The 25,276-nt window shown below is 51.4% G+C and overlaps 1 protein-coding gene across 1 annotated transcript in view; it reads right to left on the bottom strand.

Annotated features, from left to right (window-relative positions):
- Nucleotides 1–4,774: 4,774 nt before the first annotated feature.
- The window catches only part of PSMA6 (proteasome 20S subunit alpha 6), an 80,334-nt gene continuing 59,832 nt past the window's right edge, over nt 4,775–25,276 (bottom strand). The window contains exons 6-7 of the mRNA XM_085627441.1: nt 12,996–13,090; nt 4,775–4,909 (exon numbers count right to left, since the gene is read on the bottom strand). Coding sequence (XP_085483567.1) covers nt 4,852–4,909; nt 12,996–13,090 — 153 coding nt within the window. The 3' untranslated portion in view covers nt 4,775–4,851. The remainder of the gene's footprint in view (nt 4,910–12,995; nt 13,091–25,276) is intronic.

Genomic DNA, 25,276 nt, shown 5'->3' with positions numbered 1-25,276 from the left:
GTGGCGAACAGGTCTGTCTGGTTGTCCCCATTTTTGGAAGAAGGGGAGTAGAACCTTGGGGTGTAATTCCCATTCGTGGATCTGCTGCGTGTGGCGACTTAGGAGGTCGGCCACTTGATTGTGGATCCCTGGGAGATGTTCTGCTAACAGGTAGATGTTTAGGGGAATTGCCCATCTCCAGATTTGCTGTGCCAGTTGGGACAGTTGGAGAGAATGTGTCCCTCCCTGTTTCTGTATATAATACATTGTCGTCATGTTGTCTGTGCGTATGAGGACAGTTTTGTTCTTTAGGTGTACTTGAAAGGATTTCAGTGCTAGGAACACTGCTAAGAGTTCCAGGTGGTTGATGTGGAGCAGTTTCTGTTGACTGGTCCATCTGCCCTGAGTGGTATGGTGAAGGAGGTGGGCTCCCCACCCTGTGAGAGATGCGTCGGTAGTTAGCACAACTTGTGGAAGAGGCTCTAAGAACGGCCGCCCTTTGGACAGGTTGATGGTGTTCCACCATTTCAGTGAGCGAAGTGAGCGACTGTCCACCAACACCAGATCGGTAAGTGGTCCGTGAGCTTGGTTCCACTGTTGTGCTAGACATTCCTGTAAGGGACGCATTTGAAGTCGTGCGTGTGGGACTATGGAGATGCATGACGCCATCATGCCTAGGAGCTGCATGAACACTTGCTGGAAGAGATGGATGAGTTTGAAATTGAGAGATGAGATTTTGTATACTGGCTATCCTGGCAGTGCTGGGATAAGCAATGGCTTTGGATGCATCTATGGTTGCTCCTAGATACTGATGTAAGTGGGAAGGTTGTAGATGGGATTTGGGGTAGTTGATAGTGAATCCCAAATTGTGGAGGGTTTGAATCGTGCGATGAGTGTGGAGAACGCATTTTTGGTGAGTATTGGCTTTTATGAGCCAATCGTCCAGATAGGGGAAGACCTGGATCTGTTGTCTTCTGAGGTGCGCCGCCACGACTGCTAAGCACTTGGTGAACACTCTGGGTGCTGTTGTTACTCCGAATGGGAGAACTGTAAATTGATAGTGTTGCCCATCTACCACAAATCGTAGATATTTTCTGTGAGCGGGATGCATAGGTATGTGAAAGTATGCGTCCTTGAGGTCCAACGTGGCAAGGAAGTCTCCCTGTTGTAATAGTGGGAGGACTTGTTGGAGGGTGGTCATATGAAAATGATCCGAATGTATATACTGGTTTAGTAGTCTGAGATCCAGTATGGGCCGTAATGTTTTGTCCTTTTTGGGAATGAGGAAGTATAGAGAATACACCCATGTGCCCTGATGTTGAAGAGGGACTGGTTCTATCGCATGTTTTTGCAACAGGGATTGAACTTCTTGTTTGAGGAGAGAGAGATGATGTGAGGACATTGGACGGTGTTTGGGCGGTATGTTTGGGGGGGATTGTATGAGTTCGAGGCAGTAGCCAGACTGGATAATTTGTCTTACCCATCTGTCTGTGGTGATGGAAGTCCAGACAGGTAGGAACTGTTGAAGTCTTCCCCCGACCGGAGTGGAATGGTCTAGGGGGAGTGGTGGCAAGTCACTGTTTGGTGGCTGGGGAGGTGCGGGTGTTGTTGTTGCCCCGCCCTCGACCTTTGTTATTGTTTCCCCTATAACCTCCTCGGAAATATCCTCTGTTAGGGGATGTTTGTCCAGAAGTTTTAAAGGTGGACGTGGTCTCAGTTGCCGTGTTTTTGGAGCCTCCTCTATAAAAGGAGCGACGAAAGGAACCTCTGTTTTGAGGAGACTGCAGTGCTCCCATAGACTTGGCAGTCTCATTATCCTTCTTCATTTTTTCTAATGCAGTGTCCACTGCAGGGCCAAATAACTGCTCTTGGTTGAAAGGTTGAGCTAGAATTGCGGTTTGAACCTCCGGTTTAAAACCGGAAATACGGAGCCAGGCATGTCGTCTGAGTAAGACGCTAGTATTGACCGCCCGAGAAGCAGTGTCTGCCGCATCTAAGGCGCATTTAATGGAGGCATTAGATATTAACTTGCCTTCTTGAATGAGGTCAGTGGCCTGGGATTTAAAGGGTTCAGGCAGATGTTGCAGAAGGTCCTCAAGTTGCTCATAATGCGCCCTATCATACCGGGCTAACAGGGCCTGGGTATTGGCAATACGCCAGTGGTTCGCCGCCTGTGCGGCGACTCGTTTGCCTGAGGCCTCTAAAAGCTTAGACTCCTTGTCCGGGGGAGGCGTTTCTCCAGTTGTCTGTGAGTTAACGCGCTTCCTGGCATTTGATACGACCAAGGAGTCTAAAGGGAGCTGGGCTTTAATGTATGCAGGGTCCTGCGGGGCTGGTCGGTACTTTTTTTCGATGCGTGGGTTGAGAACCCTAGCTCGAACAGGGTCTTTAAAGACCTCAGTGGTATGCTTTATAACCCCTTTAATCAAGGGCAGTATGTGAACAGTTTTTTGTGACTGCTCAAAAGTATCGAGGAGAAAGTCCTCTTCAAGGGGGTCCGTGTGCATTGTGACGCCATGGAATGTTGCTGCCCTATTTATTAGTTGGGCAAACCCCAAATGGTCATCAGGAGGGGAGGACTTGGAGGGGTAGGTAGTGGGGTCAGGCATTGGATAAGACCAGTCATCTACTGGTGCTGTGTCTGGAAATGTAAAAGGGTCGTTTGGATCAACAGGATCATTAAATAAGTCAGGGTCCGCCCCTCCCCCTAAGTCATCATTATCATCCTGTGGAGGAGGTGAATGATGAGGAGGTGGTAAAGGTGGAGGAGGAGGAGGAGGGGACGGGTTTGGAGGTAATACAGGAGAGGAAGGACGAAGTGGTGAAGTAGCACAGTCCTTTTTCCGTATGGGAGCTGGAGGAGGTGTGATGTCCAGCTTCAGTTTCTTGTATGGGACGGCAGTCACATGTCCAGTGTCGGGATTGATGTAGATCCGCTTTTGAGTAGGATCTGGGCGAAAAATTTCATCCGGCTCCGAAGGTGGTGGCGGCGATGGCCGTTTCGGGTCTTTATGAACTTTTTTCGGTGTGGACGTAGTTTTCGGTTCCGATGGATTTGTCGGTGCCGATGTATGTTTCGGCGCCGATGGCTTCGGTGCCGAGGGACTTTTAGGCATCGATGTCGAAGAACGTTTCGGCGCCGGTGGAGACTTCGGTGCCGAGGAACGTTTCGGTGCCGAAGGAGATTTCGGTCTTGAAGCCTGTTTCGGTGCCGACAGTGGTTTTTTCGGTGCCGAGGGTGTTAAAGGCACAATCACATGAGGTTTGCTCGAGCCCGAGCCACCTACAGGCTTAGATGTCTTCGGAGCCGGGCCCGAGGGCGGGGCTTCTGAAGAGGATTTCCGGTCACGACTGGGCCCAGCTGGCGGAGTCTTGACCAATGTCTTTTTGGATGGGGCAGGGGCAGGGGGGGTGGTACTCACACGCTGCCCTGGAGTGATGAGGTCATCGGAATCGTCGGCCTCGGACACGATCGAGATCTTCGGTGTCATCTTCAGGAACATCCTGAGCAAAGATGTCCTCCGGTTCTGGAGCTGGTTTGGCCATAATATGGCGTCGAGCTCTTCGGTCCCGGAGGGTCTTCTTGGAACGGAAAGCGGCACAAGCTGGACAGGTCGATTTGTTGTGTTCCGGCGACAGGCAGAGGTTACAAACCTCGTGGTGGTCACTGTGGGGGAACTTCGCTCCACACTGGGGGCATTTTTTAAAGGGTGTCCTGTCCATCAGCCGCTTCCGGAACCGGTCCGAGTTGATTTCGACGTCGATGGAATGAAGATTGAAGAGTTAAATCGATTGCTGGAAGTTTTCTGCTGGAGTGGAAAAAGTTCATCCGAACCCAATGGCGGAAAAAAAACAATCTGACGATGGAGTGAATGCCCATGCGCACTGTTGTCCAGGGGAGGAGTCACCAACCTCGTGACCAAAGGCTTCTTCCGAAGACAACAACAACCTGCAATCATCCGAGCCCAACACCAGATGGCGATCTTATCCTCAGTGTGTGATCTGCAGCTCATATGCCTCGAACATTGCATTTCTGTCTCCAGGAATCTCAGTTTAGGAAGGCCCTAAAAACCTGGCTCTTTGGAGCCTCAGATTAACTTTGTCATGCACTTATCTAGGTTCCTAGGCCTCATGATCAGGGTCTGGGGCTTGCCTCTATCCGTTCAGCGCCAGAAGGATCCTTCCGGAGCGACAGTTGCACTTTATAAGTACCCCATTCAATTCAATAGTGTACACAACACAATCTGCTTTTCCTGTGGTGCCATTCAATACTCCGCACACCACAATTGGCTTTTGCAGTGGCGCCCTTCAATACTCCGCACCACAATCTGCTTCTCCTGTGGTACCATCCATTCCACCACACAACACAACACAACGTGCCTCTCCAGCTGTACTATCCTTTCTCCCGTACACCAAAATCCGTCTCTACAAATGTGCCATCTGTTACTCCACATACCTCAATGCGCCTCTGCAGCAGTATAGCAGTACTATTCAAAACTCCACACATGACAATCCGCCTTTCCTGTGGTACCATCCATTCCACAACACGATCTGCCTCTCCATCTGTACTAGCCGTTCTTCCATACACCACAATCAGCATCTCCAGCTGTGCCATCCGTAACTCCACACACCACAATCTGCCATTGCAGTGGTACCACCCGCTCCTCCACAATCATCTCCCCAGCTGTGCCATCCTTTCCTCCACACACCACAATTAGTCTCTCCAACTGTACCATCCATTCATTCATTCTCTCATGCCACAATGTGCCAAAAAAGGACTACAGGTACAACAAACTTTTCCAAAACCAGTTTATTTCTAGAGCGTAAAACAAAATGCAGCAAGGGGCACAGAAAAGGAAAGGAAACTGGAGTCTAGTCCCGCTCAGCGAGAGCTACCAAGTGCACGTCGATCTCTGCTTCTGTGAGGATCCTAGAAGAGACAAACAGAACATAGATAAAGCCATGGTAGTTATAAAGCCTTGCGCCGCGCAACTTGGAATACCAAGACAGAGGGCACAGGGGACCCATAGATTTAACCCAGGAGAGCTTCAAAGCAAACACTGGTGAATTATGAGGGTATAGAGAGCAACCCATGAGAGCTTCAAAGCAAACACTGGTGAATTATGAGGGTATAGAGAGCAACCCATGAGAGCTTCTAAGCAAACACTGGTGAATTCTGAGGGTATAGAGAGCAACCCATGAGAGCTTCAAAGCAAACACTGGTGAGTTCTGAGGGTATGGAGAGCAACCCAGGAGAGCTTCTAAGCAAACGCTGGTGAATTATGAGGGTATAGAGAGCAACCCATGAGAGCTTCAAAGCAATCACTGGTGAATTCTATGGGTATAGAGAGCAACCCAGGAGAGCTTCTAAGCAAACGCTGGTGAATTCTATGGGTATAGAGAGCAACCCAGGAGAGCTTCTAAGCAAACACTGGTGAATTATGAGGGTATAGAGAGCAACCCATGAGAGCTTCAAAGCAATCACTGGTGAATTCTATGGGTATAGAGAGCAACCCAGGAGAGCTTCAAAGCAAACACTGGTGAATTCTATGGGTATAGAGAGCAACCCAGGAGAGCTTCTAAGCAAACACTGGTGAATTATGAGGGTATAGAGAGCAACCCATGAGAGCTTCTAAGCAAACACTGGTGAATTATGAGGGTATAGAGAGCAACCCAGGAGAGCTTCAAAGAAAACACTGATGAATTCTGAGGGTATAGAGAGCAACCCATGAGAGCTTCTAAGCAAACACTGGTGAATTATGAGGGTATGGAGAGCAACCCAGGAGAGCTTCTAAGCAAACACTGGTGAATTCTATGGGTATAGAGAGCAACCCAGGAGAGCTTCAAAGCAAACACTGGTGAATTATATGGGTATAGAGAGCAACCCATGAGAGCTTCAAAGCATTCACTGGTGAATTAATGAGGGTATGGAGAGAAACCCAGGAGAGCTTCTAAGCAATCACTGGTGAATTCTGAGGGTATAGAGAGCAACCCATGAGAGCTTCTAAGCAAACACTGGTGAATTATGAGGGTATAGAGAGCAACCCATGAGAGCTTCAAAGCAAACACTGGTGAGTTCTGAGGGTATGGAGAGCAACCCAGGAGAGCTTCTAAGCAAACGCTGGTGAATTATGAGGGTATAGAGAGCAACCCATGAGAGCTTCTAAGCAAACACTGGTGAATTCTGAGGGTATAGAGAGCAACCCATGAGAGCTTCTAAGCAAACACTGGTGAATTATGAGGGTATAGAGAGCAACCCATGAGAGCTTCTAAGCAAACACTGGTGAATTCTGAGGGTATAGAGAGCAACCCATGAGAGCTTCTAAGCAAACACTGGTGAATTCTGAGGGTATAGAGTGCAACCCAGGAGAGCTTCTAAGCAAACACTGGAGAATTATGAGGGTATAGAGAGCAACCCAGGAGAGCTTCTAAGCAAACACTGGTGAATTATGAGGGTATAGAGCGCAACCCAGGAGAGCTTCAAAGCAAACACTTGTGGATTCTGAGGGTATAGAGAGCAACCCAGGAGAGCTTCTAAGCAAACACTGATGAATTCGGAGGGTATAGAGAGCAACCCATGAGAGCTTCTAAGCAAACACTGGTGAATTATGAGGGTATGGAGAGCAACCCATGAGAGCTTCTAAGCAAACACTGGTGAATTCTGAGGGTATGGAGAGCAACCCATGAGAGCTTCAAAGCAATCACTGGTGAATTCTATGGGTATAGAGAGCAACCCAGGAGAGCTTCTAAGCAATCACCTGGCAATTCTGAGGGTATGGAGAGCAACCCAGGAGAGCTTCTAAGCAATCACTGGTGAATTCTGAGGGTATGGAGAGCAACCCATGAGAGCTTCTAAGCAAACACTGGTGAATTATGAGGGTATGGAGAGCAACCCATGAGAGCTTCTAAGCAAACACTGGTGAATTCTGAGGGTATGGAGAGCAACCCATGAGAGCTTCAAAGCAATCACTGGTGAATTCTATGGGTATAGAGAACCTTGCACTGCCCAACCCGTGAGCTTCAAGGCAAAGATTGGAGAATCCCATGGACTTGCAGGATCTTGAAATGTGCAGCCCGGAGAGTTTTAAATTAACATTGTTGAATCCTATGGACGCAGAAAAGCCTTGCCCATGCAACTCAGAAGAACTACAAAGTGGAAATTGGCAAATCCAAAAGGTTTGTTACGGCAGTGCAAAACTGTGCAATCTGGGAGAGCTTTGAAGCAAACAAGTGAACCCCCATGGATTTGTAGATGTCCTGAGTTGCAAAGCAGGAGGGTCTAGAAAAAAACAGAAAACGATTGTTTGTAGGCCGCTGCGCTGCACAACCTGGAGACCTTCTTGCAAACCTGTGAATCTCATGTTTATAGAGCCTCCCACTTCCCAACCTGGTAGAGCTTTACCGCAAACCTGTGAATCCCTTGTTTATGGAGCCTCGCACTGCTGAATCAGTGCAAACTTCAAAGCAAGCCAGTGAATCCCTTGGATATATAGCGCTTCGTGCTGCGCAGCTCAGGACATCTACAAAGAGGACACTGGTGAATCCCATGGGTTTATAGGACAGCATGCTGAGCAACCGAGGAGAGCTCGAAGAAAACAAGCGGTTTATAGAGCCTCGCGCTTCAGACTACGGATATCTACAAAGAGGACACTGGTGAATGAAATGTGTGTACAGCTCGTCGCACGGCGCAACATGGGAGAGCTTTAAAGCAAACCAATGAATTAATTACAGGGGTATATAAAAGTCTCTCATTTCACAACCCAGGAGAGCTTTACAGCAAACCTTGGTGAATTCTGTGGTATGTAGAACTGCATGCTATGCGTCTCATAACATCTACAAAGAGGACACTTGTGCATCCTATAGGTTTTTAGGGCCAGAGCTGCACAACATAGGAGAGCCCTAAAGTAAAACTGAAAATGTCATGTTTATAGAGACCCTCACTTTGCAACCCGGGACAACTTTACAGCAACCTTCTTTGAATCCTATGGGTATCTAGAGCCCCGTAACAGGACATCTATATAGAGGACATTGTAGAATCCTATAAGTTTATAGAGATCCACCATCTGCACATAACACACTGGCCCCACTGCAGCTTCCAGTCAGAGCCTGTTAATCCACCAGTTTACACAGACTGAAGGCAAATGGTTTACACAGCCTGGCGGAGCACAACCAGGGGCATCTTGAAAGCGGTCTTTGGTGAATCTGGTTAGATTTACAATACCAACTCTTGCTGCTCAGGTTAGAAGAGCTGCAAATAGAACATCAGGGAGCCCATGGATTTTGCACCGCCTCCACTCGCGCAGCCCCGCAGATTTTGCACCGCCTCCACTCGCGCAGCCCCGCAGATTTTGCACCGCATCAACTCGCGCAGCCCCGCAGATTTTGCACCGCATCAACTCGCGCAGCCCCGCAGATTTTGCACCGCATCAACTCGCGCAGCCCCGCAGATTTTGCACCGCATCAACTCGCGCAGCCCCGCAGATTTTGCACCGCATCAACTCGCGCAGCCCCGCAGATTTTGCACCGCATCAACTCGCGCAGCCCCGCAGATTTTGCACCGCATCAACTCGCGCAGCCCCGCAGATTTTGCACCGCATCAACTCGCGCAGCCCCGCAGATTTTGCACCGCATCAACTTGTGCACGCCAGGATAGCGTCCAATGGGTCTGCAGTGAATCTCATGCAGACTGAAGTTGTATCTTAAGACCCCATGTCTACAAAGCTCCAAATCACACATTCTTAATTTCATAGATTTACTTACATACAGCCACATGCTTTGCGACCCCGGGCAAATTTAAAATAGACATTGGTGAACCTCCTACAAACCTGTATAACCTCACAATGTGCATCCTACAAGAGCCTCCAACTGCATGCCGGTGACAATGTGAGTTCTGTGCTGCCTCAAACTGCCAATACCAGGACAGCTTCAAATCACACATTGGTGATCACATGGATTATATGAGTAGCAGGTTCTGTGGAAACCCCGCCTTAGCTTGTGCAGGGATTTGTTACCCAGGCCCCAACTCGATCACACCCAGGTATGTTACACTGCCCCAACTTGTGCGCACCCAGGGATGTTACACTGCCCCAGCTTGTGCGCACCCAGGGATGTTACACTGCCCCAACTCGCACGCACCCAGGGATGTTACACTGCCCCAACTCGCACGCACCCAGGGATGTTACACACACACAAACCCACCCTCCCCCCGGGATTTTACACTGCCCCAACTCGCGCACACACTTTTTACACTGCCCCAGCTCTCACACACACACACACACACACACACACACACACACACGCCGCACACCCAGGGATTTTACACTTCCCCAGCGCGCGCACACAGGGATTTTACACTGCCCCAACTCGCGCTCGCGCACACACACACACAGGGATTTTACACTGCCCCAGCTCACGCACACACACAGGGATTTTACACTGCCCCAGCTCACGCGCGCACACACACAGGGATTTTACACTGCCCCAACTCACACACACAGGGATTTTACACTGCCCCAGCTCACGCACACACAGGGATTTTACACTGCCCCAGCTCACGCACACACACACACAGGGATTTTACACTGCCCCAACTCACACACACAGGGATTTTACACTGCCCCAACTCTCACACACACAGGGATTTTACACTGCCCCAACTCACACACACAGGGATTTTACACTCCCCCCAACTCTCACACACACAGGGATTTTACACTCCCCCCAACTCTCACACACACAGGGATTTTACACTCCCCCCAACTCGCGCACAAACACACATGGATTTTACACTGCCCCAACACACAGGGATTTTACACTACACACAGGGATTTTACACTGCCCCAACACACACACAGGGATTTACACTGCGCGCGCGCACACAGGGATTTTACACTGCCCCAACTCACGCGAGCACACACAGGGATTTTACACTGCCCCAACACACACACACACACACACACACACACACAGGGATTTTACACTGCGCACACACACAGGGATTTTACACTGCGCACACACACAGGGATTTTACACTGCACACACACACAGGGATTTTACACTGCGTGCACACACACACAGGGATTTTACACTGCCCCAACTCGCGCACACACACACATATATCCCCCCCCCCCCGGGATTTTACAGCGCCCCAACTCGCGCGTGCAGACCCAGGATTTTACAGCGTCACCAACTCGGGCGCGCGCACACACACACACAGGGATTTTACAGCGCCCCAACTCGCGCGTGCAGACCCAGGATTTTACACCACACACACACAGGGATTTTACACCACACACACAGGGATTTTACACCACACACACCCACACACACACACAGGGATTTTACACCACACACACACACAGGGATTTTACACCACACACACACACAGGGATTTTACACCACACACACACAGGGATTTTACACCACACACACACAGGGATTTTACACCACACACACACAGGGATTTTACACCACACACACACAGGGATTTTACACCACACACACACTGTGATTTTACACCACACACACACAGTGATTTTACACCACACACACACAGTGATTTTACACCACACACACACAGTGATTTTACACCACACACACACAGTGATTTTACACCACACACACACAGTGATTTTACACCACACACAGGGATTTTACACCACACACACACACAGGGATTTTACACCACACACACACACAGGGATTTTACACCACACACAACACAGGGATTTTACACCACACACACACAGGGATTTTACACCACACACACACACAGGGATTTTACACCACACACACACACACAGGGATTTTACACCACACACACACAGGGATTTTACACCACACACACACAGGGATTTTACACCACACACACACACACAGGGATTTTACACCACACACACAGGGATTTTACACCACACACACACACAGGGATTTTACAGCACACACACACAGGGATTTTACACCACACACACACAGGGATTTTACACCACACACACACAGGGATTTTACACCACACACACAGGGATTTTACACCACACACACAGGGATTTTACACCACACACACAGGGATTTTACACCACACACACAGGGATTTTACACCACACACACAGGGATTTTACACCACACACACAGGGATTTTACACCACACACACACACAGGGATTTTACACCACACACACACAGGGATTTTACACTGCCCCAACTCACGCACACCCATTTTACACTGCCCCAACTCACGCACACCCATGGATTTTACACTGCCCCAACTCACGCACGCCTGGTTAGCTTCAAAAGGGACTGCGGAAACCAGAGCAGACTTCAATGAACCGCATGAGGTTTATAGGTAAGACATGCAGCCTATGTCACGACAGGTTCATAACGGATAAATGAGGATCCAATAGGTTAATGCATGGGTGTTTCACATCCCAGGACACCTATGAGAAAGGCGCGGACCCTGCTTACGACAGGGGAGATGTAAAGCCTATATGCTTCATCTCCATAATCACAAAAGTGGAAGATGTAGGGGAGAAAAGTAAAGATATACTAGGCTATCGCACAGAGGCAACCATTGCAAGCTGAGAAGTGCACAGTCCCACACAAGTGTGGGGGACAGAGGCGGTGGTGAAGAGTACCACACTTCCGGATCACACATTTGTGCACAGAAGGGGCTGCCACAGTAATACCAGGGAAAGGGGTCAGGGAGCATCACAGAGATTAAACCCATGCATGCAAAAAGACGCAACAGCTGCATGCAAAGAAGCAACAACATTTGCAAGCAGAGGGCATGTGTCAGTGAAAGTCATGGCTACAGGTGGTTGGAGTACTGGACAGAGAAAGGTCATGCCACTGTTACAAGCAAGAGGCTAGCACCAGAGGTGAAAGGAGGGTTCCCGAGGGAGAATGGCAGAGCACTGGAAAAGCAAACATGTCCTGCCTTTGGGACCTAATGGGTTTTAGTCTTTCTGGACAGTATCCCAGATGCTGTTAAGCACCCAGTCTAGATGCATGCACCACACTGGGTATGCCAACTAAGCGATGTGAGCAATCTATTTTTAAATCACCAATTTGAATCAGTACAAAAAAAAAAACACAACAAAGTAGCGCCAATGGATTTTACACTCAGCTTGCGCACGCCCAAGGATCTTACACTGCACTACTTCAACACATGCACGCCCACAGATTTACACTGCTTCAACTCAAGCACTCCCACAGATTTTACACTGCCTCAACTCGCGCATTTTTTCTTTTATTTAAAGCTTGGGTTTCGGGGTGGACGTAACAAAAGGCTGGGGTGGGGAGGAAGCAACATGGAGGGTTGGAAGGAGAAGCAACAGGCGAGAGAGAAGTAAGGCGCAGGTGGGAGGCAGGAACACAGGGCGGAAGTGAGGTAGAAGCAACGGGTGAGAAAGCAACATGGAGCAGGAGGGGCATGAAAGTAATAGGAAGGGGGAGGTGGAAGTTCACAAGGATGAGCACAACATGGATGAGGGCATGGAGAAGCACAATGGCAACAAACAGCAACGCAGGGGGGAAGAGCAGGGGGGAAGAGAAGTACACGGGGGAGACAGCTGGAGAGCACAAACATACCATGGAATTATCCAAAAGAAAAAAGTAATTCACAAGCAGTGGAAGCAGAGAAGCCAGACAATCAAGAGAGATGGTAAAGATATTGTGTCATTGGAGGGACAAACACAAGACTGATAGACTAGCAGCGAATAAAAAGCAGGCGATTGAGAGTGACAGGGAAGGCACACCAATAGCTGGACTCTACATGCTTTTAGGTCTCATCACAGACAGTGCATGCACAGTCTAGGAGGCTCGACCTAAAAAGAAGCAGCTTTATGCAGTGGCAAGCAGGCAGGCATGATGTGGAGTAGACTACCACAGGCACAATGGGCCCACCAGAGACCGTCACTGCAAGCACTATGGACGCACCCTGGAACCGTCAAAGTACCAGAGATTAGCAGCTGCACACCAGTCCAGAACAAACACCATGACCACCTGGCAAACTGGACTCACCTGAATTTGGGGTTTTCCACGGTTACCACTCCCACCTCCAGCTCGGAGGGCTTGAAGTCAATGGACAGCACAGTGGACAAGCAGGTGATTGCAGTCTAAAAACCAAAAAAGAAAGAAAAAAATAAATAAAATAAAGAGTGAACAGTTAAATTACCCCCTTTCACTCAAACAACATGGCTGGTAAGGCGGCTCAAGGACTGGCGGGGCAGAGCTAGAGGTCTTAACTCACTGCACCTTTCACAGCACCTCCATCTCCATTCATGATGCCTCGCAGCGCTACAAAATACTGTTTAAAGGCGCTGGGTAGATCTAGCTGCTAGGCCTTGGACTCAACCAGGCAGTCCCACTCCTTCCCACAGAGACCCCCCTACCCAGCTCCATCCCAGGGAGGGACACAGCGAAACCTTGTATAAATCGGGTGACGTCACTTCGTACGGAGATGCAGGGGGTGGCCTGGTATATGCTGTCCACTAGTTATAGTGGGCACCTTGTAGCTGTCCAAACAACCCATTATTGGTTATAGGTTAAAGACAACCTTTGTTGAAAGCTATCCTAGTGGTAGCTATGGAGAGCAGCCTTCAGGCTAAGTCTTGAAGGAATGTAAAGCAGCTTGTTTTACCACTCTACAATCTCGAGTCACTAAATGAAATATATCCACACCAGGTGTGTGTATATATATATATATATATTTTTTAATACTAAACACACCCTCCTAGTCTAGTCTTTTTATGAGAGGTCAAAACACAAGTTACACTTCAATAATCACAGTAAAATAGCACAAATACACGTCAGGCCCTAGGAGCGAGCCAAACCATATACTAAAATAGTGGTATAAGAAACACGACTTAACTAGACACAAGACCTACAGCCTGTAGAATCACTGGGACCCCAAGGAACCACCCAAGGTAGTGACACAGGGGACCCACGTGCACCGTGTGCTGTGTGAGAACACAGCCACAAGCTCCCATTAGCTTCTATGGGGAAAGTCACGGTTAGATTTTTAAAGATTAGGGACACTTAGAAATGAGTCAGGACCAAACCCTTTTGGACTTAGGAAGTTCTAGGGCTAGCACCCATGGGAGCACCTGAGTACTGTTACCTCACCCAAGGAAGCCGGGTGCATAGGTGTCTTTTGGTGTCTGATCGCGTTGTCAATTTCAATGGGAGCTGGCGAAGAAGTGCTGCTGCCGTGAGGATGCGAATTGTCCTAAGAGATCCAAGCCTGGATCGAAGACGAGAAGAACCTGAAAGCAGAGGGGACAGAGTCTGGGTCACTAGCCAGTGACCAGGAAGGCAATGAGCAGATGCCCACCGATGTCGGGTGATTTCAGGTGAAGGAGGTGAAGCTGGACTCTTCAGCCACGAGGACCAGGATTCGAGCTGTCCCACGAAGTATGTAGAGTGCTGCAGCGTCGGTACCCGGATTGGACACAACAAGCCTTGGCCACAGCAACCCACGCAGAAACGAGAAAGATGCTTCAGTGCAGACCAGCAAGGTCTGTGGGACTCACCACTTGGTAGGGAGTCGGGGCACGTCTGGAGCAACCAGGAAAGCCCAAGGAAATACAAAGTTACAAACTCGGGGACCCACCAGTCAACGGACCAGGGATTGCGAAGGGCCCTCGAGACGAAACACAAAATGGCAGCCCATGGGTCACTCGGAATGACCAGGCTGACAATCTTCAGTGGATTCAGTGCTCGAGGTGGGGGCTACAAGTCAGCCCAAGCACGACTTCAAGAAACGTCGAGAAGTCAATGCACTTGCAAAAGTGTACGGTGACCAGGAGTTCCGGTTCCACGCTACTCACGAGGGCTGCGGGTCTCCGCTTTGCTGGGGACTCGGGTCGGCCTCTGAGATGTCTGGAAATCCTCTTCCTGGGCTGCAAATACTTCGGAGTCCGGCGGGAACTTAAGAAATGCAGACCGGAAAATTGCTTTGGTGGTGCCTGCCAAGCAGGGGAGTCACTCCTTGACCCCAAGGGAGATTTCTTCAGTCCTCTGGTCTTGAGCAGAGCGTCGAAGGTCCAGGATTCGGCTTCAGAGTTTCGTCCAGGTTAATCTAAAGTCCTAAGGACTGGCGTCCCATACTTATACTAAGGTAGGGGGTTGGACATACTCTGGGGACCCACCTATGGGAGGATTTGGAAAGAGGGGTGGCTACACCCATTTCCTTTGTCCAGTTTCGTGCCAGAGCAGGGGCTGGAAGCCCCTGAACCGGTTGGAGCTGGACTATACACAGGGACACCTTGTGTGCCCCCAGTGCAGGACTTCAAAGCACTCAGAGTACTCCCACCCAGCCCCATTACACATCTGCCTGTCTGGGGAGGTGGTTACACCTCCCTGTGACAGGAAACTTATTGTCCAGGCCTCCCCTGCCGGAGTTTCGGTCAGCAGCAGGAGGCCAGACCAGTGTCTGTGGCTGCAGCATCCATTTTGTGATGCCAGGGCTCCATTAAGTTTCTACCGGGTATTCTAGTGCTGGCATGTCTCTCCCTCTAGAAGGGTGGGATCATACTCCCACACCAGTTACTGGTGTGGGGGTATGATTCCAAGGTGTTTGACACCAAATACGACATGTTCCCGTGCAGCCAGTCCAAAGTTCGCATTTACCGTCTGGTTATAATGCACTTAAGAGTATATGGTCAGGCTGCACTACAAACAGCATCAGAGAAGGGTCTCCGAACTCCGCATAGGGGCTCTGCTCATGCAGGGGCACCCTCTCACATAACCAAGCACTCTGCCTTCAGGATTGATAAGGCCTGCCATAGGAGTGACTTCTAGGTTTATATGGGTGTATAGGTATAGTGATATAGGTAACCTATATCCCAGTATGGGGTGCATGCACCACCTTACCCAGGCCGCAATAGAAGACTTGTGGTGACATTTTGGGTGGCTTTCCAGGGGTGGCAAAATACGGCCCCTGGTAGGCCTCTGGGGTACCCATCCCCTGGGTACATAGTATACCATATACTAGGGACTTATAAGGGCACCTCAGATCCAATCTGAACTGTACCCAAAGTACATGGAATCATTTTAGAGAGGAAGCAGCTAGACTGGGGCCCTGAATAGCAGTGTCAGCCAGACTAAAGTCAAAAAACAGTGAAACACCAGCAAAAAGTGGGGGGTAAACATGTGAAGCAGATCCTACTCTCCTACACAGGGCTCGCCTTAAAAGGGTTGGTACTCCTTTCTTCCAAACACATCAACCATACACTACTGTGGTGTGTCTGCCAGGCTCTAACACACAAGGATTAAAGCTTTCATCAACTAAATCTAAACGCTGGTGGGAGACTGATCAGCTACAGTCACTCACAGCCCCTCACCCAGACAACGGACCTGCTGCACTCACAGCCCCTCACCCAGACAAGGGATCTGCTGCACTCACTCACTGCCCCTCACCCAGACAAGGGATCTGCTGCACTCACTGCCCCTCACCCAGACAAGGGATCTGCTGCACTCACTCACTGCCCCTCACCCAGACAAGGGATCTGCTGCACTCACTCACTGCCCCTCACCCAGACAAGGGATCTGCTGCACTCACTCACTGCCCCTCACCCAGACAAGGGATCTGCTGCACTCACTCACTGCCCCTCACCCAGACAAGGGATCTGCTGCACTCACTCACTGCCCCTCACCCAGACAAGGGATCTGCTGCACTCACTGCCCCTCACCCAGACAAGGGATCTGCTGCACTCACTGCCCCTCACCCAGACAAGGGATCTGCTGCACTCACTGCCCCTCACCCAGACAAGGGATCTGCTGCACTCACTGCCCCTCACCCAGACAAGGGATCTGCTGCACTCACTGCCCCTCACCCAGACAAGGGATCTGCTGCACTCACTCACTGCCCCTCACCCAGACAAGGTATCTGCTGCACTCACTCACTGCCCCTCACCCAGACAAGGTATCTGCTGCACTCACTCACTGCCCCTCACCCAGACAAGGTATCTGCTGCACTCACTCACTGCCCCTCACCCAGACAAGGTATCTGCTGCACTCACTCACTGCCCCTCACCCAGACAAGGTATCTGCTGCACTCACTCACTGCCCCTCACCCAGACCAGGGATCTGCTGCACTCACTGCCCCTCACCCAGACCAGGGATCTGCTGCACTCACTGCCCCTCACCCAGACCAGGGATCTGCTGCACTCACTGCCCCTCACCCAGACCAGGGATCTGCTGCACTCACTGCCCCTCACCCAGACCAGGGATCTGCTGCACTCACTGCCCCTCACCCAGACCAGGGATCTGCTGCACTCACTGCCCCTCACCCAGACCAGGGATCTGCAGCACTCACTGCCCCTCACCCAGACCAGGGATCTGCAGCACTCACTGCCCCTCACCCAGACCAGGGATCTGCTGCACTCACTGCCCCTCACCCAGACCAGGGATCTGCTGCACTCACTGCCCCTCACCCAGACCAGGGATCTGCTGCACTCACTGCCCCTCACCCAGACCAGGGATCTGCTGCACTCACTGCCCCTCACCCAGACCAGGGATCTGCTGCACTCACTGCCCCTCACCCAGACCAGGGATCTGCTGCACTCACTGCCCCTCACCCAGACCAGGGATCTGCTGCACTCACTGCCCCTCACCCAGACCAGGGATCTGCTGCACTCACTGCCCCTCACCCAGACCAGGGATCTGCTGCACTCACTGCCCCTCACCCAGACCAGGGATCTGCTGCACTCACTGCCCCTCACCCAGACCAGGGATCTGCTGCACTCACTGCCCCTCACCCAGACCAGGGATCTGCTGCACTCACTGCCCCTCACCCAGACCAGGGATCTGCTGCACTCACTGCCCCTCACCCAGACCAGGGATCTGCTGCACTCACTGCCCCTCACCCAGACCAGGGATCTGCTGCACTCACTGCCCCTCACCCAGACCAGGGATCTGCTGCACACTCACTGCCCCTCACGCAGACAAGGGATCTGCTGCACTCACTCACAGCCCCTCACCCAGCCAACGGCTCTGCTGCACTCACTGCCCCTCAACCCAGACAACGGACCTACTGCACTCACAGCCCCTCACCCAGACAACAGATCTGTTGCTCTCACTCCCTCACATCCCCTCACCCAGCCAACGGCTCTGCTGCACTCACTCACTGCCCCTCACCCAGACAAGGGATCTGCTGCACACTCACTGCCCCTCACCCAGACAAGGGATCTGCTGCACTCACTCACAGCCCCTCACCCAGCCAACGGCTCTGCTGCACTCACAGCCCCTCACCCAGGCAACGGCTCTGCTGCACTCACTCACTCCCCCTCACACAAACACTAATTTGCAGTCTCCTGCACACGCAGGAGCACTCACTATTTTAGGAGGACTTGTGGGTTTTCCTTCGGGTCCAAGTCCCTGCTGAGCATTCAGACCCCAGCTCTCCCGGTTTCAAAGCATCGCTAGGTCTACACTGAGATAAAAGCATGTACGAGACCCACGAGGCAGAGCGGGCCTGACCACCACACCCTCGCACAGGGATGCAGGTTTTCCTACAAAACAGCTGTGTGAAAAAAAAAAAACTGTCAGAGAAAACTTTTGCAGAGAATTTCAAGAAGTATGAGAACCAAAGACACAGGTTTTGTAGATGGCTCTGAAAGGGGGCTGATGAGTTTCCTAAACTTCAGGGTCTGGCAACGAATCCAGGAGCAGTGTATCTGGACAGGCGCAGGTGTCGAATGTGTACTCGAGATAAACAACTGGGTGCACTTCAGTGAGAGTTCATGCCACAGGAGAAGCAGCACCATCAGATACAGGGTGCCACCACGAGGACATGGCAGCCGGCAATCGTATGCCAGCTTTAAATACTAGCAGAACAAATCTTATGTTAAATCGCACTTCTAGAGCGCACGGTTACCCGGGGGTGTCCTGGCGCTAAGCACTGGCTACTGGGGAAACTAGAGTATGCTACTGGGAGAAGAGCCATGTCTTCAACCCCTTCCTGAAGGAGAGGAGATCCGGGGCATTGCTAAGATGAAAAGGAAGCTTGTTCCATGCTCTAGAAGCACAGGTGATAAAACTCCTACCTCCCCAATTGACTTTTTTAAATGCGGGGAATGGCCCTTCGTTGGCTCCAGTGGACCAGAGCATTCTTTAGGGGACATACCATTGGAATTGGCACCTAAGGAACTCGGGCCCTGCCCCATTAATGGCCTTAACAACGGTGCATAGTGCCTTAAAGTGTGTTCTTTGTTTAACCGGGAGCCAGTGCAATTGCTGGAGTTCCTCTTTTACGGAGACAAATTTCGGCGTTCTTGTTGGACTTGGCCCTTTTTGCAGGGATTTCCCTAAACTTTTTGCCTGCCTCCTGTATTTTTTCTGACCTGTTGGCTGTTTTATGACTCTGGGCACCTTACCACTGCTGATCTGTGCTAAGGTGCATATGCTCTCCCTATGGTAAAATGTTGACATTGATTGGTGTCCATGTTTGGCTTATTTGGTTTACTATCAGCCCCTAGTGAAGTGCACCAGGAGTGCCAGGGCTTGTAAATACAAATGCTGCTGGTGGGCTTGCAGCACCGGTTGTGCCACCCACAGAAGCGGCCTAGTAAAATGTGTCTAGGGTCTGCCACTGCAGACCCTGCGTGCAGTCTGGTACTGTCATGCTGACTGTGCAAGTGCACCTACTTGCCAGTCCCCAAACCTTCACTTAACTACATATTAGTCACCCCTCTGGTAGGACCAAGGGCAGGGTGCATTGTAGGTATAAGGTAGGACATGCCCTGATGTGTGTGGCATACCTAATAGTGAATTACAGCCATTTTCGTTTTTCACTATTGAAGGCTACCTGCTCTCCATAGGCCAGAATGGGCTGCTGGAATTACTACACGCTGTAATCCCAGCGGACTCAGAGAGCATGGTAGAAAGTCAAGTTTAGTATGCCTGAACTCAGAATAAAATACTTCTTTTAGTAAAGTTTATTTTAATATCCTGTGTTTGTAAATACTACTTTTAGAAAGTTAGTATTTACTTGCTTAGCCATTTCAGTCCGCCTCTGCTGTGTGTGTGCTGCCTAGTTTCAGTGAGGGGCAGGGCTGGGGAATTCCAGGAGACAGGCTGGCTGCCAGGTGGTGGGTAGAGAGATTACACCAGGATGGGTGGGAGGAGTACACCTTGACTCTGAATAGACCTGTGCTCTGCCACCACAATGCTGGCTCCGCCCCCTGTGGAGCGGCTGATTGCTCTTTCCTTTCAGCAGCAGGGCAGAGACGAGTCACCACAACAAAGTGCTCCAAAACCGGACTGAGCCAGGCCCAGGCCCCCTGGCGACAAAGAACAAAAGAATTGCTGTATAAAAGAAGCAGCCCTGCTCCTAAGAAATCAGATCCTGTTTGCGCCAAGAAGAAACTCTGCCCGAAGAGAAGGACCTGGGAATGCTGCATGGAGGAGTACTGTCTCTAAGCCTGAGAGACTGGCCTGTGGTGGGTGCCTTGCTGCTGGAAGGAGAGGAAGAGAAGACTGAGAAAGACTTTGAATTCAACGTGTGCTTTAAAAACGATCTCCAAGGGCTTGCTTGTGAACTTGCTCCCTGAACTGCGCCCCAGGAACAGTGGGCGCTACCCCTCCCTGGAAGAAAAGGAAGCTGCTGTGGGTGATTGCCAACGCTGACCCCAGAGAACCTGTGTGCCCCGTCTCGCTGAACAACGCGACCTCTGATCGACCGTGCTGCTGTGAGCACCGTGAAGGCCTGCACTGCCTGGCTGAAACAAAGTAAACAGCTGCCCCCTCGAGCCGGAGCTCGCAACGTGAGGAGAGACTGTCCGGCTCCAAGCGCCGAGCCTCTGCGACCCCATGGCCGTGGAGATCACTGCAAAGTCCAACGCCACCCTGGTTCGCCGATCCTGGCCGATGCACGCTGAAAAAATCACCCCCGAGCTGCCCCTCCTGCTTCCAACCTTCGAGGTGTGCTGTGACGTCCTGAGGCGCCCCACGAAGCATCGCCGTCCACTGACCAAGCGGGACTGCAACGCGACGCGGGACACCCTTCTACGGACTGCTGAGGCCGCCACGAACCTTGCCCCCAAGAAATAAGGTACTGTGAGCCCAAGCGCCTCTGTACGGCGCGTACTTTGCTTTGTACGGACCGTACGGCGCTGTCGGCCCGCTACGCTGCTCAAGCGTGAAGCGTGAGCCTTTGTGCGGTTCGCACCAAGCCTGTACGGCGCGTCCCTGCACCTGTACGGCCCATACAGCGTGGAAGATATAGACGCTGCTCACACAGGAAGCATGAGAAGTAGCAAGAGGTGTACCGGACTTGTACGACGTGTGCCTACGAAGATACGGTCCGTACGGCTTGAGTCCCAGTACGCGTGCTCACGCGGGAAGTGTGAGAAACGGCACAACGCGTCCAAAAACTGGTACGAAGCGTACAGAAGGCCCTATGAGGCGCACAGGCCCCCAGAAGGTGCAGATTGCACCAAAAGTGACCATTTTGAGAACTGTGGACTCCCTAAAAATAATTACAAGTAACGAACCTCATTTTAAAGTGAACTGTATTTTTAAAGCCTGCTTAAAGAACTTGATATAAAGAACTTTATTTTTTTACAAAATACAGCCTTGTGTGTCTCTGTGTGGTAGGTTGGTGGTTATTGTGGGACGCCTTGAATGCTTAGCCTAATGCCCTCTGGAATCTAGCCTGACTGCTCGCGCCACGTTACCTAGAGGGTGAGCAGGGGTCATTTTTCACGAGTAATCCTTTGCCCTGACTTAGAGGAAAGGGTCCCTGCTTGTCGCAAGTGCATACCTGCGCCAACCAGAGACCCCGGATTCTAACAGTTCTTGACAACAATCTGGCAGTTGCATTTTGGGCTAGTTGGAGCCGATTGATATGTTGCTTTTGGGCATTAAGATACAGGCCATTACAGTAGTCCAGGCGTGACATTAGGAGGGCAGTTAACACTGTCTTGAGACTGCTTTCAGTCAGGAAAAACAATTTCTTATGATTCTTAGGACCAGAAAGCATGCGGAGGTCACCCATGGTGAGTTTATTGTCCACCAATACCCCAAGATTTTTTGCTTTCCTTGTGGGTATGGGGCAAGAACCAAGGTCTTCCGGCCACCATTCAGGTGTCTACACACGAGGATTATTCACAAACTATATGACCTCGGTCTTGCTAGAGTTCAATTTTAAACAATTGGAGGACTTCCAGCCCAAGATTGCACTCATACAGTCATAGAACCATGCCCCGGTTTCCTTTTCCCCAGCCTCAGTCAGTGACAACAGTATTTGCGTGTAGTCAGGCTAGGAGGTGAGTTGGAAGCCTAAGGACCTGATGACTCCTGCCAGGGGTGCCACATAGATATAAAAAAGAACGTTGGGCGGAGTGATGAGCCCTGTGGCACCCCACATGGAAGTGAAAACGGTTTGGCCCCATAAAGCGCCTTGCCATCCACGTGTCTGCGCCACCAATAAACCAGGGACTGGATGTCCTCTCTGGAGGGACATGCCAGGCGCTGGCACTAGATGAGGAACATTCGGAACACCGCGGTCTTAACCATGTGTGATCAGACTACGCAAAAGCAACCACGCATATGCGTGGTAAAGGCAGTGCGCAGTCTACCTGCTGGCTAGACCGAAGCAGAAAGTGTCAGGTGAGCAGGGCGGAGGGGGGGGGGGGGGATAGAGTCAGGGGGGGGGGGGATAGAGTCGGGGTGGAGGGGGTCAGGTAGTGTTAGTAAAGGGGCAGGGTTTTAGGCATTAGGGCAGTGGGAGGGGAATGGGTAGTCTGGGTAGTTTTTACGGCTGGGGTATCGGGTAGGTTTCAGGGCAGTGGAAGGGGTTGGGGTAGTTTAAGGGACAGTGCGAGGTGAGGGGCGTCTGGGTAGTGCAAGTAAAGGGGCAGGGTTTTAGGCCTTGGGGAGGGGGAATGGGCAGAGTCAGCACGTGGTGGGGGGGGGGGGGGGTCAGGTAGTGTTAGAAAAGGGGTAGGATTTTAGGAAGTCAGGGAGTGGGGGAGGGTTGGGGTAGTGGCGATCTTAGCCACACGCACCCCTTTACCATTCATGCTTAAAGCATGAAATTGCGTGGTAAAGGAATATGTGGTAAAGACGCACTCGTGCTGCGTGGTAGAGGCACGCGTGGTTTTACCATGCGTGCTTTTATGATAAAACCCCACCAGATGCCAGATTCCACACCGCTGCTGGCGAGGTGCAGCTCAGAGGACCCCGGAGGCTGCGGATCAAAAGAGAGTCAAGCTCAGCAGGCTGAAGTGAGCCACCCTGCTCGAAAAAAAAAAAAAAAAAAATGGCAAAGCTAAGTGGTATCCCCTTTAGACCCTATTTATTCTGCCAGTGGTCCTAGTCATGCCGTACAGCACCCCGGATGATGCAGGTGCCTACAAAAGGATGCAAGATACAAGGGCTTCAGGTTCCGTGAAATGAGGCCTCACGAGATGAACATGCAAAGCGCCAGTATTTCCGCAGCGCCGCTTCCTGTTCGGAGCAGCAACGGGCCAGAAGGCGCGGGTCAAACACTGCTGGGTGTGCAGGAAAAAGGTGCACCTTTCAGCACAGGAGTGTGCACACCCAGGCTCTCAGCACACACAGTCTATTCACACACTGGAATGTGGGGGGTGGGGACAAAGGTGTGCCTTTCACTACACGGGTGTGACGACCCAGGCTCTCACCTGGCCGTCTATTTACACGCGCTGGATTACTCTGGAAAAAGGTATTCAGAAAAGCAGGTTCCCGCGCTTGCACAGAAGACAGAATATTATTTTGAACAGGAGCTGCAGATTATATAAAGTGTTCTTTCCTGAGAACCCTCTCTTCTGCAGGCCTTTCACCAACTCTGCATGCGTGAAATATCAGAGGCAGCGTACCTACCAGCACTCAGCCCGGATCATTTAAAAATACGAGACTCCGTCCCGAGTTTGGACTATGGCAGCAGTCTGTATGTGGGCTCGCCTAAGTATGCAATAGAGAGTATGGGGGGCAAGACGCGGCCGCCAGGCTCCTGCTAAAGGTCCCCAGCTACTCTCGGGAAGAGAATCCCTCCGACTGAGGCAAGCATCAGGCATAAGCCCCTGTGCGTGGCCCGGAGGGCCAGGGAAGCTCGTAAATCTGCCTATGCTCCACCCAGACTCTTCACACCTCTCATCTGCATCTCCTCAGCACCACCAGAGGCGAGAGGACGAGATGGGGCGGAAGAACACTTGTACACTTGGAACCGAGGCTGTGGACCTCCGAGGCTGCGGACCTCCGAGGCTGCGGACCTCCGAGGCTGCGGACCTCCGATCACTGCAAGCTGAGCCTCCTTCACGAACAAACCCAAGACCTGCCGTCTCCCCTCTAATGCACTGATGGGCACAGTTACCCAGTCAGCACTCACCAGCGCGGGGAAGCTCCCCGGCAGCCATGCCCTTTACAAAACAAACGAAGTGGCATCAAACGCCCAGCACAAATGCCTTAAGAGCACACCTCAGAATACATGCGCCTTGCCGCATAATTTGGTCTTCCGCACAGTATAATTACAGTTCTCATAACAGCCGAGTAAACAGGCTTAAACCCACACCGCATGGCTTGTGTGCCTGGCGCAGGAGCCGGATGAGAGGTACCGCGGAGCGCATACTCCTGGAGGTGGGGTGTGCCCAGCAGACACGAGAGGTTTGGGAGAGGCAAACATGCCCAGATTGGTAGCGGACATGACTGACCGTCAGCCCTACAAACACCCAAACTGTGGGTCCGGACTCCGTGCATCAGACACACGGTGCGCGCTGAGGCCACCGGAGCCCCTGGACCGGTGCAGCGTGAGACACAAGCGTGTGAACTCACACCAGGAGTGATCGGCACCCGCGGCCTCACCTGCAGGGCACCCTCCCTGCACCAGGCTACCGCATCAGGAGGGCAGAGGCTGTCCAGGGTGCGAGGTACCACCTCGGACACGCAAGGGCGCCACTTCTAACCAGGGAAGAAGATCGAACCTCTTAGCGCCCAGAAGCACAGGCGCTACATCGGAAGTAAAGCCAGTTAACGGTCAAAAGGGGAGGGAAACCACCCCGGGCTCTGCACCCCGGGCTCTGCACCCCTGCGCACAAGAGGGCGGCGCAAAGGAATGCAGCGGTGAACTTCACAAAAGCTGCAATAAAAGAAACCGCCAGCTTCATTGGTGCCATAAACCAGGACAGCGCCTCACAGACAAGCCCTAGGACATCCGACGTCAGCCAGAAGTTGTGGCACTATATGCTGCTAGGAGCTTTACCAGGCACAGCAGCAGTGCCATTTATTTAGTGCATTTTTATAAAGCGCGGACATTACCCGAAGGTGTCAGGGCGCTGTACAAT

Source organism: Triturus cristatus, chromosome 9 (genome assembly GCF_964204655.1).
Source record: "Triturus cristatus chromosome 9, aTriCri1.1, whole genome shotgun sequence".
Lineage (NCBI taxonomy): Eukaryota > Metazoa > Chordata > Amphibia > Caudata > Salamandridae > Triturus > Triturus cristatus.
The sequence above is the reverse complement of the archived record's forward strand: the minus strand, read 5'-3'. Positions and strand labels throughout refer to the sequence as shown.